Source organism: Malania oleifera, chromosome 13 (assembly GCF_029873635.1).
Source record: "Malania oleifera isolate guangnan ecotype guangnan chromosome 13, ASM2987363v1, whole genome shotgun sequence".
NCBI classification, from domain to species: domain Eukaryota; kingdom Viridiplantae; phylum Streptophyta; class Magnoliopsida; order Santalales; family Ximeniaceae; genus Malania; species Malania oleifera.
The window spans coordinates 1,348,575-1,369,539 of NC_080429.1; the positions used below are offsets into that span (position 1 = coordinate 1,348,575).

Here is a 20,965-nt window from a genome sequence, read left to right on the forward strand (position 1 = left end):
CCGAGTTCCTGAACTGAACTAAACTAATATCCTGATTGTGATAACATATAATACATGATCATATATATAACATCATTACGACCTCGTGCCAAAAATATAGTAATTACGGCCTCTTGCCAAATCATACATAAATACGGCATCGCGCCGATATAAAAAATACGGTCTCATGCCGATAACATAAATACATGACCTCGCACCAAAATCGTTTCAGGTATATATATTCTGAAAATAAATCATTTATCATATATTCGTCAAAATCATCACAACATAACTCATCTTTTCATAATACCTGAATACATGTTTTGCTCATAAAGTCTTTCATATCATAATATAATTCTCGTAAAATAATATTCATGCCACACATGTGCTGTTAAAAGTAATACTTCAAATTGTAAAATCGTGATTTTCTGGCATCTCATACATACATATGCATTTTAATCATCATAGCAGTATTTTCTCAATCATACATTTCATTCGTAATAAACAAATATAACATATGCTTTTCTGAAAATAGATTTACTCATAATCATTAATAATTTGTATGGAAAATAATTGTTTTACTTTATTCCCTTACCTGGCTACTGAGAAATTCGTTAGAACCCAAATCCTACGCCCTTGGCGCCCGAAATTCAACTCCTAAAATTTATATTTTTCCTAAATTAATTAATCTATTTCTCCAAAATAATACTCATCTAGCCTTCCCTAGGTTCTATATACCTCAAATTAATATTTAAACTATTATTTAATATCCTCACTTAATTTTTCAAATTTTACCTGTGGATCCTAAAATTACACCCGTGGCGCTCACCTGGACCCTAAATTTCAGAACTCTTATTTCAGTATGAGATGCTTAATATTTTAGCATTTTTAAATTAATGCTAATTAATTAAAAATAAGCCCATTAATGACATCCGTACCCCAAATTTGGGGTTTTGGTCCAACACCCCAATGAGAATTCCATTCTACTAAACTTGTAGAGAATCATCTCTAGATTCTCGTGGTGGTGTTCATTCATAAATTGGGCTTATATTTTGTAAGAAATTAAAGAAAAAAGGAAAAAATAGCTTACCCCAGGGAATATGCTTACGCTGCTCTTACCACCGATCCACTCCGGTAGAAATGACGGCAGCAACGAATGGAGTCCAGTGGTATCTTCGGATTTTCCATCGGACTAAAATCTGTCACGAAATCAAGGAGAGAGGGGGAGAGAATGAGAGAGAGAGAGAGAGAGAGAGAGAGAGAGAGAGAGAGAGAGAGAGAGAGAGAGAGAGAGAGATTACAGAGGCTGCGCGTGAAAAGAAAAGAAATGAAATGACATGAAGAAGAAGAAGAAGAATATAGGGGGGGCGTAAATTATAATTGGAGTCACCTGAAGCTTCAGGTGATTTAATTTATATAATTATATTTATATTAATATAATAATAATAATATATTTAATTAATATTAATTATAATATATTGTATTAATAAAAATAAAAATAAATTTTAATTAATTTTTTTTCTTTTTTATTTTAAATTTGATTAATTAATTAATTAATATTATTTTTTGGGAATCAATCCACTAATCTTTTATATCTCTTTTTGGGTTTTTATACCCAAACTATTATATCTGAACCCTCCTTGCAAGAAATAGTATAGTTCATTACTTCTTCAGCCAAATCCTCACCCAACAGATCCACTAATAAATCAACATTCCACCCATCTCTATCCCAACAATCTCATGTTTGTAGCTTATGGTTTCTGATTTGCTAAACCTTAGCACAAAGGGGACCGGAGGCTAACCATCGATCAAACTAGAAAGAGGCCGACCCTTTTTAATTTGAACACGAACATGCTCTAATACTTTAGGTATCACACAAACAATCGATCTCCAAAATCAAGTTCCTTTATTTGGCTTCATTTCTCTCAAGTGGTGTCTATTATACATATACTTGGCTTTAAAGAATTGAGTCCACAAATTATTCATAGTTAACAATCTCCACACAAACTTCATATGCAATGATTTTTTTACTTCCTCAAAATCCCTAATACCCAAACCACCCTCACAAACAGGCTTGCATATATTAGGTCAGGAACACCATTTTCCTTTTCTTTTATCATTTACTCTACTCAAAAAAAATAAATTGATAACATAGAATTTATCTTTGTGAAGACAATAGTAGGAATGTCTATTACCGCCAATTGATGAACCAACATTGATGATAATACATGCTTAATTAAAATTAAGTGCCCCCCTTGAGATAAAAGCTTAAATTTCCAACCCGCTATCTTTTTTCTCAGTTCAGCAACTAGTGGCTCTAAAATATGGGTTGTAAGACGACCCGATACCAAAGAAACACCCAAGTATGTAGCAGGGAACCCTGTAAGGACCCGAACTCGAGTGGGTTCTTGCATATAAATTTTTCAGTGGACGCAAATAAATCTAAATTATTTTTATTGCGAGAGCACTAATTAGCTTTATTACAAATATATGTCTCAATTATTAAAATACAAATTTATAAAATTCTAAAATACACAAACATATTTTAAATTGTATTTTGCTAATTTTTTTATTCTACTCTGCTCTTTCTATTCCCGCTCATGCACTTGTTATGCCATATTTCTGGTACACTCTTTAAAATGATCTGTAATATAAAATAATGATTGGGGTGAGACGACGCTCAGTAAGTAAATAAGATTATTATTAGTGTGTGGTCAAAATGAGCTTTCAAAATATTTTAATTTCGTAAAATAAGATTTAATACAATAACTTTAAAACTGTTTTAAAATTAAATGTAAATTTAAAAATTTCTATATAAAACTTTTACTACCATCTATAATAGTAAAATTTTATAATCATATACTACAGCGGTTAAATTGAACTTTTTAACTTATAAAACTATAACTATAATACTCAATCATGTATATATATATATACAGAATTTGACTTAGTGGTAGTTATAGAAAATGTTGTACGTACGAAAATACTTAACTTTAGTACTAAGAGTTTTCATTTTTAGGGTGTTGAGTTAGGAACCCTACGGATGCAAGGCAGTTTTATTAGGGGCTTTTCAGGAATCAGGTAAGGGGATAAACTAAACTAATTTCGTTTTGAGAAAATGCATGTATAAGTATATATAACATCTGATTTCAGGAGAAATAATTATATTTATATATATGTTTCATATTTGGGAAAATACTGTGAAAATGATCGTATGTTGAATATGTGAAAATCCGCTAGTGTGGCATGAGTATAAATTGTATGAGAAACTGTTTTCTGGGAACGTGATTATGACACGGGTTTTTATGATGGAAAAATTGGCATACAGACCGAGATATTTTTATATATATATGATTTTCCGGCATATGAGCCGTGCTATGTGGATATGTTTGTCGGCATATGAGCTGTGCTATGTGGATGAGATTTGCCAACGTATGGTTTGTGTTATGTGATTTGGCGGCGTATGGGCCGAGCTATGTGATTTTCCAGCGTACGTGATGTGTTATGTGATTTACCAGCGTACGGGCCGAGCTATGTGATTTGCCAGCATACGAGCTGTGCTATGTGATTTGTCGGCGTACGGGCCGATAATTTTATGATATATATATATATATATATATATATATATATATATATGCAAAATGATATGATTGATGTGAAAATAAATGATATGAGATATTTATGTATCATGGTTTTAGTATATGTATATGATATCATAACCTGGTTGGTTTGGTTTAGGCTAGCACTTGCACGGTACCGTTGCTATATATCCATGGTCTTTGTGATCATGATATCTGTGTTAACGCCGCTGTACGGAGTGGTGTGAGATTGGATGGTCGATGTGGTTATTTTTCAAGAAGTGAGCTGTTATCGCCCCTGGTGTACGGACCAGGTCTGGCAGACCCCTCGGACCTATAGACTAGACTATTGACTTTACAGTGGTCGGCCAACCATTGTCAGGTCCCACCTTCGGGCCACACAACCCAGTCATGTGGGGGTAATACATGACAACAGCCAGCTAACTTACGAGGATTGTTTTATGTTATTATTATTATGATATGAGATGAGATATGCTTATGAAAATGTAGTATGTTCTGCCATGTTTTAATATATATATGTTTTCCCAGATTTTGATAAACAGTATGAAATATGTTATGTATGGTATATGTAGAGTACAGAATACTCATGTTGCCACATATTGGTATTAGTTTATTTCCCTTACTGAGATGTGTCTTATCCCTAAACTTTACAAATTTTTCAGGAGTCCCAGATAGGAGAGCGGGAAAAGCCCCGCTGATATAGTGTGGTTTATCTGCCCTTTTTGAAGGATAAGTTTTTGGTAGGGATAGTATGATTTTGTGGAAATTGTCCCTAGATTTTATTTTTTGGAATGTATAAATGGAAGTACAGTGATTGTAGTAACTCTGGTACATTGTGATGTATGATATGATGGTATTTAAATAATTGTACATTTTCTGTTGCGTAGGCTTCTGCTGTATGTTCTGATGTATCCTTGGTACCCACAAGTCTAAGTGGATTGTGACCTGCTGAGTTGAAATGTGAGATATGTGGTATTGATTTTATGATGATATTATTATAAAAAAAATTTATGTGGAAAATGAGCAGGTTGTGACATCATGTTTACCCCCATGATTGTGTTGTGCGGTCCGAAAACTCGACTTAGCTGGCTGGCCGGCCAAACTAAATCAACGTACATCATTTTTTATGACCTGCTCATTTTCCACACTTTTTTTTTATATAATAATATCATCATAAAATCAATACCACATATCTCACATTTCAGCTCAGCAGGTCACAATCCACTTAGACCCTTGGGTACCAGGGATATATCAAAACATACAGTAGAGGCCTACGTAGCAGAAAATGTACAATCATATTCATTCCATCATATCATATATCACAATGTACCAGAGTTACTACAATCACTGTACTTCCATATATACATCTCAAAAATGAAATTTAGGGATAATTCCCACAAAACCATACTATCCCTACCAAAAACTTACCCTTTAAAAAGGGCAGATAAATCACACTATGTCAGTGGGGCTTTTCCCTCTCCTCTATTTGGGACTCCTGAAAATTTAATGAAATTTAGGGGCGAGACACCTCTTAGTAAGAAAAATAAATTAATACTAATGTGTGGGAACATGAGTATTTTGTGTTCTACATATACCATACATAACATATTCAATACTGTTTATCAAATCTGGGAAAACATAAGTACATCAAAACATGGCAGAACATACTGTATTTCATAAACATATCTCATCTCATCTCATAATAATAATATCATAAAACAATCCTGGTAGGTTAGCTGGCTGTTGTCATGTATTACCCCCACATGACTAGGCTGTGTGGCTTGAAGGCAGGACCTGACAATGGTTGGCCGACCACTGGCAAGTCAATAGTCTAATTTGTAGGTCCGATGGGTCTACCCAGACTGGTCCGTATACCAATTGTGATAACAGCATACTTCTTGAAAATAACCACATCGACCATCCTGTCTCACACCACTCCGTACAGCGGCGTTAACACAGATATCATGATCACGAAGACCATGGACACATAGTAATCGTACCGTGCAAGTGCTAGCCTAGACCAAGCCAACCAGGTTCTGATATCATATAATATATACTAAAACTGTGATACATATATATCTCATATCATTTATTTTCACATCAATCATATCATTTCGCATATATATGTGTATCATGAAAATCATCGGCCCGTACGCCGGTATTACACATTTTATCATAGCACGGCCCGTACGCCGGCAAATCACATAGCACAGCCCGTACGCTGACAAATCACATAGCATAACCCGTACGCTGGCAAATCACATAGCTCGGCCCATACGTCGAAAAATCACATAGCCCAGTCCGTACGCTGGTAAATCACATAACTTGGCCCGTACACCGGCAAATCACATAGCTCAGCCCATACGCTAGAAAATCACATAGCTCGGCCCGTACGCCGGTAAATCTCATCCACATAGCATGACCCATACGCCGAGAAATCATATATATATAAAAATATCTCGACCCGTACGCCGATTTTCCATCATAAAAATTCATATCATCCATATTCCCAAAGAACAGTATTTCACAACATTTTATACTCATGCCACACAACAAATTTTCCACATATTCAACATACGATCATTTTCACAGTATTTTGCAAATATAAAACATATATATATAAACATACACGTTTTCCATAAATCAAATGATAAGTATATATATATAAGCAATTTCTCAAAAACAAAAACTAGCTTAGTTTATCCCCTTACTTGATTCCTAAACAGCCCCTAAGAAACTCTTCCCTGCACCCGCAGGGTTTCCGACTCAATACCATGAAAATGAAATTTATTAGAACTAAAGTTCAGTATTTTCGTATATACAACATTTTTTATAACTATCACTAAGTCAAATTAGGCTTAAAAGCCTTACCTCAACTTAGGGAGTATTCCCAACATTCCCAATCAATACCCCTGAAAACGAAAACTTTCAGTATTAAACTTTAATATTTTAACGCGTACAACACTTCTCTCAACTGTCACAAATCCAAAAATTGAGTAAAAAGCATTACCCTGGATTTGGAATGGAATCCAACTTTGTTTTCCTGACGATTCGCTCTGGCAGACTTGTAGAGAACTCCGCCAGGATCGTCGTGGTAGCTTCGGATTGTTGATCCGACGACTGATGGGGCCAGAAATGAAGAGAGAAGGGAGAGAGAGTCATAGAGAGAGAGAGAGAGAGAGAGAGAGAGAGAGAGAGAGAGATTTCTTGAAAAATGAAATAATTCCCGGATTTTCCATATTTTTAAAACAGAGAATTTCGTCGACGAGCCCGTCCTTCGTCGACGAGTCCTTCACAAATTTCGTCGACGAGACCCTGTATTCGTCGACGAAATTCAGGCTGCCTCAGAACTCCTCTCGGTATTTTCTCGTCGACGAGCCCCCTGTGTTCATCGACGAATTCTCTTAAGCCTTCGTCGACGAATCACTTGTATTCGTTGACGAAGTCGACTGCTTCCTTTTGTTTCCGATCTTCAGTTTTCCTTTCTTTATTATTTAAATATCATTCTAAATTCGGGTCGTTATATCATTATTAAGTGAGATTTTCCTTATTGAACCCTGGTCCGACCTATGTGTGCATTCAGGAGAAATCCACTACCATATAAAACCAGTTTGTAAATAGTGTTGGTGCACTCTAATCCTTTTAAACTTTAAGCTGCGATACCGAGCATTCGTAATTTTCTGTATCATCTCAGTCATAAGGAGTTTTAAAAATATTTTTATTATATAATTTGTGCAATTAAAATAATATCATGAAAATCTCACTTTTATTCATATTTTTGTGAAATACGTAACATAAAAAAAATTCAACTAATGTAATCTTTACTCATATTTTCGTGAAATATATAACATATAAATAAACTCGTGCCACACAATTTTCGTTTTAAAAATATTTTCTTAAATAGAAATTAATAATGCAAAATACCTAAAAAATTTAGAATATTTCTTAACTCAAAAATAAATGCAAGTATATTAAAGATAAAATTAGTATAATTAAATATGCGTAAAAATAAACTCAGGAGAATTTTATGAAATTAACTAACATAATCAAAATTTACTTACAAATAAATTCGGGTATGAATTTTAAATAAAAATATAATATAATCAAATTTACTTACTTCTTACTTAACCTCGTGTTACGATCACAGCGAATATCTTTTAAAAAATGAGATTGTAAAGAGTGGGTGAGTGGGAATTTTAATTATAGCAAAAATTCTCCCTCCACCACTAATTCTTTTACTCACTAATCCTTTTATTCCTTTGAAAATTTTTTGTGAAAAATGAATGTTGAGAACTTCCTATTTATAGGAAAATTTTGGGGAAGAAAATTGAATATATAAAAGTATGGGGAGAGAAGTAAAATTATAATTTTTTAAAAATTAAGGAATGGGCATGAGATGGGTTAAACATGAGTTAGGTATGGGATAGGGGTGGAGGTCATGTGTGAGTTCTTGCCACCACTCCTATTTAATTAATTTTTTTAAAATCACTATCATTGTTATTATTTTTAAATCATGTTTTAGTATCTTTAAAAAAAAAAAAAATTAAATTCGAATTTCGAAAACTCATGTGGGCCCCACACAACTTCAAGACCCAAGGAGGTCTTACGTAATTTCAATAGTTCTCACACGATTTTATGAACCTTACATAGTTTTAGGACTCATGTGGACCCTACACGACTTCGGAACTCATATGGATCCCATATGGTCTTGTAGGTCCCACACTACTTCGAGACCCAAGTGGGTCCTATGTAATTTCAATAGTTCTCATATGATTTTATGAGTCCTACACAACTTTGGGACTCATATGGACCTCACACGACTTCGGGACTCATGTGGGCTCCACATAGTCTTATAGGCACCGCATAAGATACCTATATTATTATTATTATTATTATTATTATTATTATGTCTAACAAAACATTATTTTATGTATATGTATTTATTTACGTATACAAACAGTGTTTATTTTGTTTATCTTATGAAATTTCATTTTGACCAAGCCGACCTCTAGGGAGCGACTGAGCCGCAATGGTCTCTGAGCACTCGTTAAGACAAAGTCTTTCTTAGGCATCAAATATGGAATCAAGGATCCTACAAAAAAATACTTCTGTATTGATATTAACTTAATGATTATTATTATTATTATTATTATTATTATTATTTTTATTATTATATATATATTTTTGGGTCATCACAGACCCTCCTTCCGCAAAGCCAATCATCCTTAACAAGGATCTTTTCCAAGCATAAGCAATTCTTTTTGATCAAAAAAATACTTGACTTGTCTTTATTTATCATTTGCCCAGACCAATCCTTATACTTCTTAAGAGTCTTGATAAGAATTCGAATGAAATTTCTCTTACCATTGGAAAAAATAAAAATATCATCCGCATAGAGAATGTGAGATACCAAAGGTGTCCCATGAGGATGATAGCAAACCTCTACCTTATTCTCCATAAAATTTTTCTTTAGAAACTAAGAAAAAACTTCTTGTAATAGATAAGGAGATAGAGGGTCTCTTTGGCGAAACCCTCGAGAAGGTTTAAAGAAACCTTTATGAGTGTCATTCATCATAACGGAGAACCAAGGAGAGGAAACACATTTCGCCACTAAACCACAGAATCCCCGTGAGAATCCAAAGCTTTTCAGAACCAAACTTAAAAAATCCCAATTGACCCTATCATATGCCTTAGTCATGTCTACTTTGATCATTACATTTCCACCATTAAACTTCTTATGTAGAGAATGAACCATTTCTTGTACTAATGAAATATTTTCAAATATACTTCTACTTGGAATGAAAGCTCTCTGCTTCGGAGAAATTAATACAAATAATAAACCTGTTATCCTTATAACAATAATTTTTGAAAATTTTTTGTAGATAACACTATAAAGACTAATAGGTCTAAACTTGTCAAAACTGTGGGAATTCTTAATTTTTGGGATTAGAACAATGTAAGATGCAGAATAAAATTTAAGAAGAGGAGACCCAACAAAAAAATCTCTACCTGCATCGATCACCTCTTCTTTCATCTTACCCTTTTTAACTCCTAATATGAAATTTTAAAACTTTAATATAAAAAATTCCAATTTTAATCGTTGAAATGAGACAAATATTTGCTAATGGCTATTGTATATAATAGAATGAGGTTTTTAGCTTTTAGTTGAATCCTATTGATTAATTATTACTGAGAAAAATTTTAAAGCATAACTATTGGTATCACTAATTGTAGAACTATTTTTTCTCTGTTTAATTTTTAAACTTAAATAAGCAACTAAGCTTTCAGTAACTCAACTAAATTTTTTTTTTTAAAAGAATGATGACACTACTATTTATTTATTAATATACCCTCACTTTTGATCAAGAAATACCGTGATTACAAGATAAGTAATGGGAGATTACATATAGAAAAAATAAATTAAAAGACCTCCCAAAAACAACACCAACCCGCAACCAAACATACCTCAATACAAAAAAGGAAACCAACTAAACATATCTCATATAAACCATATCTATCTTATCCAGTTTATACAAATCATTGATAATTCTAGGAAATTGACTATTAGTTATAAATAAACTATTTCTCCTTATAATACCTTATCGAGTCAATGCATTTGTCACTTTATTCCTTTTTTTATACAAATGATTTATAGATAAGTCTATTCCCTCCAATAATTCAATATTTCAACAAACTTATAATAAAAATGTGCACTTTTGTGGAATCCAAAAATTTCTATTAAATTTCATTCTTTCCACATCAAGATAATGACATTCTCATAGTGAAGACGTCAGCAATAACCTACAAGCAATTGGAGTAATAATGATATTTGCTAAAAAAAAAATAATGATATTTGCTAATATCCAAGCAAAGATATATAGCCCCACTTTTTTTAAATTTATTATCGACTAAAAAATATAGCCAGGATATCAATTAAGAAAAACACAAACATAAGTCAAAATCAACATATATATAATTAGCTTACTTCCAAATGATATAATGGGAAAGTCATTATAAAAAAAATTGTATATTGCAAGTCGTCTTATTTAGGGGTAATTTTGCGAGAACATGGCCTGACCCAACTATCTATTTTATAATATTAGATTATATATTTGGGTAAAAGACATTAACCCCCTCAAATGACCTCTCTGAGGTTTCAAAAATCTTAGAACCTCCCCTGAGATTTGTGAAAAAGACACAAATCTCATTTTAAATTTTATAAAAAGACAAGTGTTTTTTTAGGATAAGTTAGTTTCTTTTAAGCAAATTTCAGAGAAAATTTATGTCATTTTTAAAACCTCAGGAGAAGTCTCTGTCTTTTTGTCAAATTTCAAGAAATGTGAATATCATTTGCCCTACACATTTTTGTTATACTCATAGAGTTTGCACAATTTTTATTTTTCAATCTAAGCGAGATTGAGTATATTTGAGTTTAAAATTTAAGTGTTGCGTGATTCTAATATTTTAGAAAATTCATTTATTTGTAGCTCGTAACATGAACTTTAAACCTAATCACAGAAATCTTGATTTTTTTTCTTTTTTTTTTCTATTTATTTTTTTCCTATTTAGCTTTTATTTGCTTCATTTCTGGATTTACCCTATGACTTGATCATGACTGAAATTATTATTTTTTGTATAGTTTTTTTTAAAATTTTTTACATATATCTACCAATAACTACTTTATTTACGATTTTGGGTCCAACTCTAAAGATGTATCATCGCTTTCATTATCAACCTCACGGTTTTATCTTCTAAAAGACGTCTCATACAATTAGAGTTTGAATCATACTTCTAAATCATACTGGTGTGAAACCGTGACATTCTCTAACTTCTTATCCTACCGACCTCATAGTTTTATTATATAAAAGGCAAGCCAAAAAACTCAAATTATCCTAATAAATTCAAAGTGTGAATTTGTGATGATGGTATCAAATCAAGAAAGCAGAGGATCATCCCTTCAATGTAAAACTGAGCACAGAGGATTTTGCTCCCAATGCATTGATCCCTACCTAAGCCCACCTTTTGCCTTCTTGTTTTTCTCATGATGGAAAAAACCTTAGTCAAGCAAACATTGACATAAGGATTATGCTAATTTGACATCATAAGAACACAAGGATGATGTCAACAAACATATGAAACAATTGGAGAGAAGGGTTTCCCGACATGCATCATGAAAACATTGAACATTTTGGGAAAATGGCAAAAGCACCTTTACTGTGATAAAATGGTAATTAGGTCTTAAGTGGGGGAGTTGTGAGGACAAAAATGCCCTTGTTCTGTTTCTCGGAAATGTCCTTTTCAGCCTTATATTTTTTATTGAGCTTGTTTGGCATAATTTTATTTCCATAAGGAATAAACAAAATAACCAAAAAGAAAGAAGAAGTCCAAAAATGCAATTATGCAATTTAGGACTTTAAATCTTGCAATAATTGAGAAAGGATAAGTATGTATACGATCGAGCGCATTAATAATTTAGGACTTTACAGTTTGCAATAACTGAAAAAAGATAAGCACGCATATGATAAAAGTAAAAAATAGGATAAAAAATTTTAAAAGTAAGAGAAGAAAATTTTGATGGGCGTTCACTTATCAATGTTCAACAATATTAACATAAAACGAGCCTAGCACCTAAATGCCTAGCCAATATTCTTCACGCCACCCTATATGAAAAAACGATAGATTTTCTGGACAAAAAATAATTACTCTATTTGTTTTTTCTTATTTTTTGAAGGGGTGAGGGGGGACAAAGACAATCTTATCTTCTTCTCTCTAGAAATGTCATTCTTGTAATTGAATTATATGCCAATTATTTTTTTGAAACCATTTCAAAATTTTGGATTATCTTATGTCAAGTTTGACTCTCCCCTGCCCCCACTCCCTTTATTTTATGAGGGGGAGGGTTAGGACATGTAATTATTATTGGCTGAAACTTGTGGGAAACACACTTATAATTTTTTTAAAATTTTATAAGATTATTTTTTTAGTTATTTATTTATAACCACAAATTATAATATCAATTTAGACATAATATTAGAGCTTTGACTAGGACAAAAATTTTAAAACTTTCTTTTGGATTGATTTCCTTGGTTGCTTCTCTATTTTCTTTTTGTTTTTATTTTTGAAAGCAGCAAGTTGAACACTTGCAATCCTGAAAAAACTAACTTCTTTGAACCTCTTAAATATATAATACTAGTGGAGATCCATACTATGCACTAGAAGATTAAAAAGAATAAAATTGAACGGGAGCTATAGACACTAACCTCCCTTAAGGTTTGGCAAAAGAACAATGATCACTCTTGGCGTCATAAAAATTTTAGAAACCTTCATGAGGTTTTAAAAATCTTAAGAACCTGTCCTGACCTTTTGTATTTTGTAAGAAAAAAAATTTACAAGAGATCTGTATCTTTTTACCAAACCTCAAAAGAGGCTTATGATATTTTTAAAATATCAAAAAATATCTTTATTTTTATTTTATCTTTATCAAATCTCAAGATAGCGTTTTTACCGTTTTTCTTTTAGATTTGGAGGATGACTTTTACGCGAACACACCCATATGGAAAAACCCCAATTGGGTTATATATGATTAGCACTTGGGAGCTCATAGATGGAATGCATGAGGAAGAGGAGTCGCATGTGACATGGACTGCACTTCGCAGAGCTCCAAGTAGCACCACCCTCCACTAACCCGCCCCTATCGCTCTCGCTCTCGCTCTTGCATGCGTGTTGACAACTTATTTGCCTTTTCCCCCTTCTTCCACACACAAAAGAAAATTTTGAAATCTTACTGCCTCCTCCTTTCTCACCCAATACCATCATTTCCTCCAAAATACAAAGATGGCTTCCCACCCTACCTCTCCCCATCAACAAACCAAACACAACCCATTATTCCCTTAATCTCCCTTAATATATCCCACCTCCCTTTCTTTAATCTCTCCCACCCAACCCAAAAATAGCATCCACAACCTTATTCCCTCTCTCTCTCTCTCTCTCTCTCTCTCTCTGAAGCAATTTCAAAATAAAAATGGGAAATTGCTTGGCTCTCTGTATTCCGAGAAGATGTTCTGGTTCCCCTGTTTCTGAAACAGGGGACGGTGGCGCTGAGAGCAGGGCGTCCTCATGCATAGCTGACAAGGAACAGTTAGCTGCGGGGGTTACGAGGATTAAGTTGGTAATAACAAAGCAACAGCTTCAGGATTTGTTGCGGAAGCAAGTCTCGGTGGAGGAGGTGGTTGCAGGGGTCGAGAACAGAGCATTTTGCTCTGCCACTGCCTGGAAGCCGAAGCTCGAATCGATCCCCGAAGGAAGCGAGTAAGAAGATGTTCGCCATAACTTGTGGATGTAACTCATGTGACTTCCCACTCTAGTAAATTATTTCTTCTTATTAAAGCTATTAAGGAAAAATAATTACTCTTGAGTCGGAAGTCACATAAGTCGAATTCTTAATTAGGAGTAAAGAGTAGGAATTAGATTTTCCTTCTTTAATTTTGCGGGTTTGTTTTGGGGGCGGGGGGGGGGGGGGGTGTTGGCTAGCCTTGGGATTACTGAACCATACATGCTATGATACATGTAAGCTTTATGTAAAATATAGACAGAAAATGGCAAAGAATCTCATACACTTCGACCCAACAAGTCTTAATTTTGGTGCTGTAGTGTGGCCAAACAATAGATTATATGCTCGTGATTTCTTGATCTTTCTAACAAATATCTTGTTTTGTGTTTTTGGGTACAGAGCAAATCAGAGGAGAAATAATTAGGGAAACCACAAACTAAGTTGATTGTTCAAACTCCTTCCAAAAATGGCAAAATGTTCAAATTCAACCACAAGAACTGTATTCAATTTTGTTTTCACGTAAAAAATATTTCAGGAATTCAATTTTCATTATCTTGATCAGCTCAATTCGATGGGGCAATCAAGGGAAACTAAATTAATTACACTAGTATCATATGGGTGGATTGCTGTTTTTTAACTTTTTCTTTTTTTCCTTTTTATTTTTTTTTTATTTTTGGTGGCTTCATTTACACGTTTTCCTTCTTTTTCTGTAGTGCTCTGTTTGAGCGAAACTTATTCCGAGATCCAAATGTTTATGAAGGCTATTTGGAACAGGGTCAAGTTCAAATGAAACAGAGCGAGCATTTTCCTTTACAAGTCAGTCATAAATCAACTTTACCGTTATCTTTATAACTAACTCATAATTCAATTTTTTATCTTCATAAAAACGATTTAATGATTTTAATAATTTACAGTGTTCCATTTAGATTTTTCATAGATCTTAGACTATCTTCATTATATTATGAACAAATAACTCATAATTCAACTTGACCGTTATCTTAAAAAGTCTTTTTCAAGTCTAAAGAAAATATTATAATGTCACTAGTTTTTTTTTTTCTATTTTTAATTTTTGACACTTCGCATGATAACAAAACGCATACAAGTATAGAATTCATCCATGTATCTTTAGAATTCTTTCATTGTTTGATGGCACGAAACAAAAAGTTAGCATTTAAACAGAGAAACCCTTGCTTTCCTCACGAACAATACAACAGTAAACCAAGGGAAGGAAAAAAATAAACACATCACAAAACCAAACATTAACAGAACAAGCTCACGATTCATAAAACAGTGTCATGCATTCATCTTTGTAGAGAGGACCTCAATTCAAATCCCTCACTCAATCTGAACATCGATCACCTTCCGATCCACTTTGATCTTTGGAATTGCGATGAAGAGAACCCCATTCTTCAACTCCGCCTTCACCTTATCCTTTTCGGTGTTTTCCGGCAGCTGCAGGCGGCTCTCGTAGGTGCCGGAGCTCCTCTCCCACCACGAGTTGTCGCCTTCTTCCTTCTTCCGCTCTCCCTTTATCACCAGCACGTCGCCCTCCACCCACACCTTCACCTCCTCCTTCGACAGCCCCGGCATGTCGAACCGCATCTTGATTTCGTGCTCCTCGTCTTTGATGTCCCACGACGCCCGCAGCTCACCCGCCGGCCCGCTCCGGCCCGGATACGTCATCGCGTCCTCGAACACCTGGTCCACCGCGTCCAGCATCTGCCGCATTGTCCTCATCGGAGAAAATGGATTCAGTAAACCTACACAATCGCAATTTTGTCAAGCAAAACATGCTTTCAACACTTGCCATCAATGATCATCACTGCTTCAACCAACTCAAATTCATAAATTAGACTTTGTTTTATGTCAAAATGATGAACCTACACTTGAAATTTTTTTAATTTTAACGGCTAAACAACCTGCCAATCTCACGCAGAGTTGTTGAATTCATCATAGTTCGAACATTCAAAACCCCATTTGAAAGGGAAAAAAATTTCTTAGAATGTGATGAATAGAGTTTTACTTATGCTGAACTTGTTGGGCACTCAATGAGTTTCTTAAGCAGCACGTAACTTCAAGGATTACCCATCAATAATCATCACTGCTTCAACGAATTCATGAACAAAATAATGAACCCAAACTTAAAATTACTGAATTTTAACTGCTAAGCAACCAGCCAATCTCTCACAGTTGTTGAATTCATCATGCTTAAATCTACACATTTAATTGCAAAACGTTAAAATTTCAACAGAAGAAAAGGGTGGACAAAAAGAAGATTACCGAAGGGCGAGGTATCAAGTGGGAGCCGTCGGGGTCGCCAATCGACGGCGGTTCCTTGCGTGCTCTGAGTGATAGGCACGTCAACGGAGGTATTCTCCTCGTCGCCGGTGGCGGCCTCGGCCCTCACCGTTGGGAGCCGAGAAGCTCTCTCGTACAGGGAACCACCGGTGGTACTCTTTTTAGCATTGAACTTGGAAGTCGAAGGAAAGAGAACACAGCAGGGGCCAAGTGCTCGAGCTGAAGTCCTAGCTCTGGCAGATAAAGCAGGGAAAGAAGAACTGGTCAGAGTCCGAGAGGCCGCCATTACCAAACACCCTTTTCGCAAGCTTCTGCAAATCCTAAATCAGAATCCAATAAAAAACTACAGAATTGAAGATTTCTTCCCTGCAATGTGAGGATTTAATAATCAATATATACAGAACAGAGAGGCAGAAGAGGGCAGCGGGCGTGGAGCGATCTTGAAGATTTGAGAAGGGTAAGCATGAAGGGTCTGGAACCAACAGTTGGCATCTCACAGCGCTCATGACTTTTCTTGTACGTTCGGGAAGGATCGATTCGATGCATTGCCCTTTTCTGGAATTTGCCTCCCCTGTTTTAAATTTCTTTGTTAGTTTATTGCAGTTTTTTTTTTTTAAATGTTTTTTGAGTTATAGTCTATATTTAGAAGGTGACTGAAAAAAGAATTGTTAATAAGTAGAAAAATATATGAATGAAAGGTTTAAAAGGCCTTGAGGTTGTATGAGGTATTTTAATTTAATTCGTTTTAATTTATTTTATATTTATACATGAGTATTTGTTTAGATTAAGAATTTTGTTTAAAAATAATTTTTTTATTAGATTTTTTTTATATAAAATATTATTGAGATAAAAATTTATTTCAACACACTTAAACATTTAAAAAAATAATAATAATATTGATGCTGTATGAAATTAATTTTCTTCATTGATTTAATATTTTTTATTTTTCATTTTGCTTCCTTAATAACCAAAGTTCTTAAAAATTTAAAAACGACTATCATCTGTCAAATTTTTTTTTAATTAAATAATTCATTAACATCTCGAAAGTCAAATCATCATAGAAAGCTTATTTAAACTTGTTTATCCCGTTTCTAATAAAATAATAATAAAAAATAACAAAGATAACATTAGTACTAATCCATTATAGATCAATAGTTATGAGGCTGAACATAATTTATGAGAAAAAAGACACAGAATTTCAAGTCCTTTACAACTGCATTTTAGGGTTCACTTGAATCAAGCATTTTACTTGAGAAAAGGAAATGAAAGAAAAGAAAAATAAGGAAGAAACTCATTTTCTTTTATATCTTCCTTCTCTATTAAATGTTATAAAAAAATGAAAGATTATTTTAATATGATTAAAAATTAAAAAATTAAATATTAATTATGTGTAAATTTAAAAACTTATTTATGAATTTAATATATTTTTTATTTTTTATTTTTACTTTTCTCAATAACTAAACAAGAAAATTTTTCTTTACTTAATATTTTCTGAGTTTCAAACCAGGTTATGCCTCCTAAGCAGAGGAGAGAATTTCTTCACACTCACATAATTTTGTGAATGCATCTATTCTTCATTTTGCTTGTCAAAAAAGGATGTTGTCAAATTTTGGCATGTATCTACATTAATCCCAATAATTTTTTATTACTTTAAAAAATCTTTTTTTATTAAAAAAAATTTAAAATTCCAATATGAATAAAATTCACTAAATAATTTTTAGAAAAATGATCCAAACTTAACAACTTTTCATCACTTTCTTTCATAATATTTGTATATTATAAAATTAAATTAAATTATTAGTTCCTACCTTTTTTTTTTTTTATAACTGGTTTATATTTACATCTACTAAAAGTATAGAATTAATTTTAACTTATAATGTTCAAAAATTATATAAATATATATACCGTGTTATATTTCTATTTACATACATTATATAAATTAATATTATCATAAATGATTGAATTTTTTCAAAAAATATTCAATATAATATATACAATGTAATACAATTTTTCTCCACTAAAAATAAAGAATTAATTTTAATTAATATTATTCAAAAAGATATAAATATATATTGTGTTACATTTCTATTTACATATATTATATGCATTAAAATTAGAATAAGTGATTGTTTTCTCACCTACCTTCTATAAAAGGTTTATATATATTTACATATAAATACAAAATGCATGTAATTTAATAAGTGTTTAACTTTCTATATGTTATAAAACAAAGTATTTAAATTTTACTCAAATTTTACATTTAAAATCCTCATTCAGCATTATTATGGTATATATTTGTATTTTATTTTTTTGAATTAATTTTAAATTTAAATTAATCCATCGCAAATAAATTTATATCATGTGTACATTTTCATAATATTTTTAAATTTTTATGTACTACATGCAAATTTTATAAATATGATATTATTCATATAAATTAGTCAATATCTATGAATTATGTTGAATAAATAATATAAAATAATGTGCTATATATATATATATATATATATATATGTCCGCCGTGAAATGTGAGCCATTTCTAATTATTATAAATTACAAACACCCCCATATAATAATAATAATAATAATAATAATAATAATAATAATAATAATAATAATAATAACATCAAAGTTGCATATTATGAACGAATTTTAAATTAGTGCAAATTCTAACGTAAATATGAAAATACAAATATTTATGTAATTTCACTTTGAACCCTACATTAATGGGCAAGAGAGGAGCAAATTATTCGTTACAAATTAAATGAAAATATAATGAACCTAAGAACCACAATGATGCTCAAACATTAATCTGAAAGACAATGAACTCGTACTCATGAAAAAAAGAAAAAAATTTGTCTTAAATAACATGAATATAATAAATATATACAACTTATGGTAGATAAGATAAAGAAACACTAGTTAGATAGATCTATCCCCTTATTGCATACTTTGAAATATTTATTTTTGTGCTGTAATGTCGTATTTAGAAATGCTAGTGTAAACGATAGAATGCAAAGTAAATATTTGACATAATGCCTCAAATTATTTCCCTTGAATCTGAAATTTTCTTCACGCTATATTGTGTCAAAGCACAGACTTATATATACATTTAGGTTGCAGCCATGCTATTGTGTTGGAGTGCAGGCAACAAATACAAGAGTCCAGAGTCCATACTACATGCAACAATAATAATCTACTATGCCGTTGTGCCATGTTGCTGTGTTGGTGATAAATCACTCCTGCGCTGCAGCCATGTTGTTGTGTTGGAGTGCAGGCAGCAAATACTGAAGCCCATACTGCATGAGTAATAATATATCACAAGAGCCCATATTGCATGTTGGAGTCCTTGACCATTAGCCAGAAAATAAATGTTGACGTGCTAGCAGCATAAAGAAATCCCAAGCTGTTGGCAGCAATTAGAAAATCCCAAAGAGGCATACATCACTGTGTTTGTATTTAAGGACTCTCTTTAACAGCCCCCTGCGATTCAAGCGGCGCCTAGCAGATGGTGAGGCTTTGATCGTAATAGCAAAAACCAAGAAGTGGAAAGTGGTTTTGTGAAAATATCAACTACTTGATCTTTGCTAGAAATAAAGGATACTTGAAGAGTTTTGGCAGCTACACGATCTCGCACAAAGTGATAATCCAGTTCTACAAGTTTAGTGCGAGAGTGTAGAATTGGATTATCCGACAGGTAGGTAGCCCCAAGTTATCACACCAGTGTTGGAGGTTTAGGCAAAAATATTCCAACGTCTTTTAAGAGAGTTTGAATCCATATGAGCTCACAAGTTGTATTGGCAACAGCTTTATATTCAGCCTCCGTGGATGATCTAGCAATCGTTGGTTGCTTTTTGGAACCTCATGGCACGAGATGCGATCCAAAGCAGACACAAAATGTAATGCCCCGAACCCGGTGGGGCCCGGAGTGCTATGTCCTACACATATATCTCTGATTCCATGATCAAAACGACCCAAACCCAAACAGAGGGTCCTAGGTGTCCTTGTTCATAACTCAATATAAACATGCAACGGAAGATAATTAAACCTCAAAACATTTTACCAAAGTTCTAACCATCTCAAATGTAATAAAACATAAACATAGTAACCTAGTGTCTCATTTACACTTACAATAACTCAAAAATCCAATCCTAACCCCATAGCATGCTAGGCTCGATTCCCTGTAGGACCTGAAAAATGAGTTGGGTTTTGAGGTGAGACACTTCTCAGTAAGACGAATTAGATTAGCATCAGTGTGTGGCTACTATGAGTTTTAGTGTGATCATAAAACATTCAATTACTTGACTTTAACTGAAATGACATTTGAAAACTATACTCACACATGTATAATTGAAAGTACATAATTTGTAACGCCCCAAAAAATATTCCATATTAAACATAAAAATGAGATCAACGTATGATACCTCTGATACCACAAATGCAACATCCACAGACCCAGTGGGGTCCAAGGTAATACCATCCATAATTAATTTAAATGAACAAACAACGGAAGCAAAATATTCTTCTACTACCATACATACAAGAATACTAACTCTCAACTTTTGTATCAATATCTCCCAAAACATATTACAACCTAGAATGACCAAAAACAACTAGATAAACACAAAATAGTGTCCCACCAACACTTACTCTCTACTAGCTCGTCTAGGTCCCGCTCTGGAACTCCTAGACTCGATTTCCCATAGGCCCTGAAAAGTTGATATATTTATTGGGGTGAGACACTTCTTAGTAAAACGGA

General features: G+C 33.1%; 2 protein-coding genes across 2 annotated transcripts; one reads left to right on the forward strand and one right to left on the reverse strand.

Moving 5' to 3' along the window:
* Positions 1–13,530: 13,530 nt before the first annotated feature.
* Positions 13,531–14,003, forward strand: LOC131146054 (uncharacterized). Its single transcript, XM_058095333.1, has one exon. The coding sequence runs from the start codon at positions 13,600–13,602 to the stop codon at positions 13,888–13,890; it is 291 nt and encodes a 96-aa protein (XP_057951316.1). The 5' UTR covers positions 13,531–13,599; the 3' UTR covers positions 13,891–14,003.
* A 1,008-nt stretch (positions 14,004–15,011) lies between these two features.
* LOC131146053 (small heat shock protein, chloroplastic) lies at positions 15,012–16,756 on the reverse strand. The gene is made up of 2 exons (XM_058095332.1): positions 16,189–16,756; positions 15,012–15,668 (listed from the first exon to the last, which is right to left on the reverse strand). The coding sequence occupies exons 1-2, from the start codon at positions 16,490–16,492 to the stop codon at positions 15,244–15,246; spliced, it is 729 nt and encodes a 242-aa protein (XP_057951315.1). The 5' UTR covers positions 16,493–16,756; the 3' UTR covers positions 15,012–15,243.
* Positions 16,757–20,965: the final 4,209 nt, after the last annotated feature.

Coding starts and splice junctions, on each gene's coding strand:
- LOC131146054 (XM_058095333.1), top strand. CDS start 13,600: ATGGGAAATTGCTTGGCTCTCTGTATTCCGAGAAGATGTTCTGGTTCC.
- LOC131146053 (XM_058095332.1), bottom strand. CDS start 16,492: ATGGCGGCCTCTCGGACTCTGACCAGTTCTTCTTTCCCTGCTTTATCT. Junction 15,669..16,188: donor ACTTGATACCTCGCCCTTCG/GTAATCTTCTTT, acceptor GCGATTGTGTAG/GTTTACTGAATCCATTTTCT.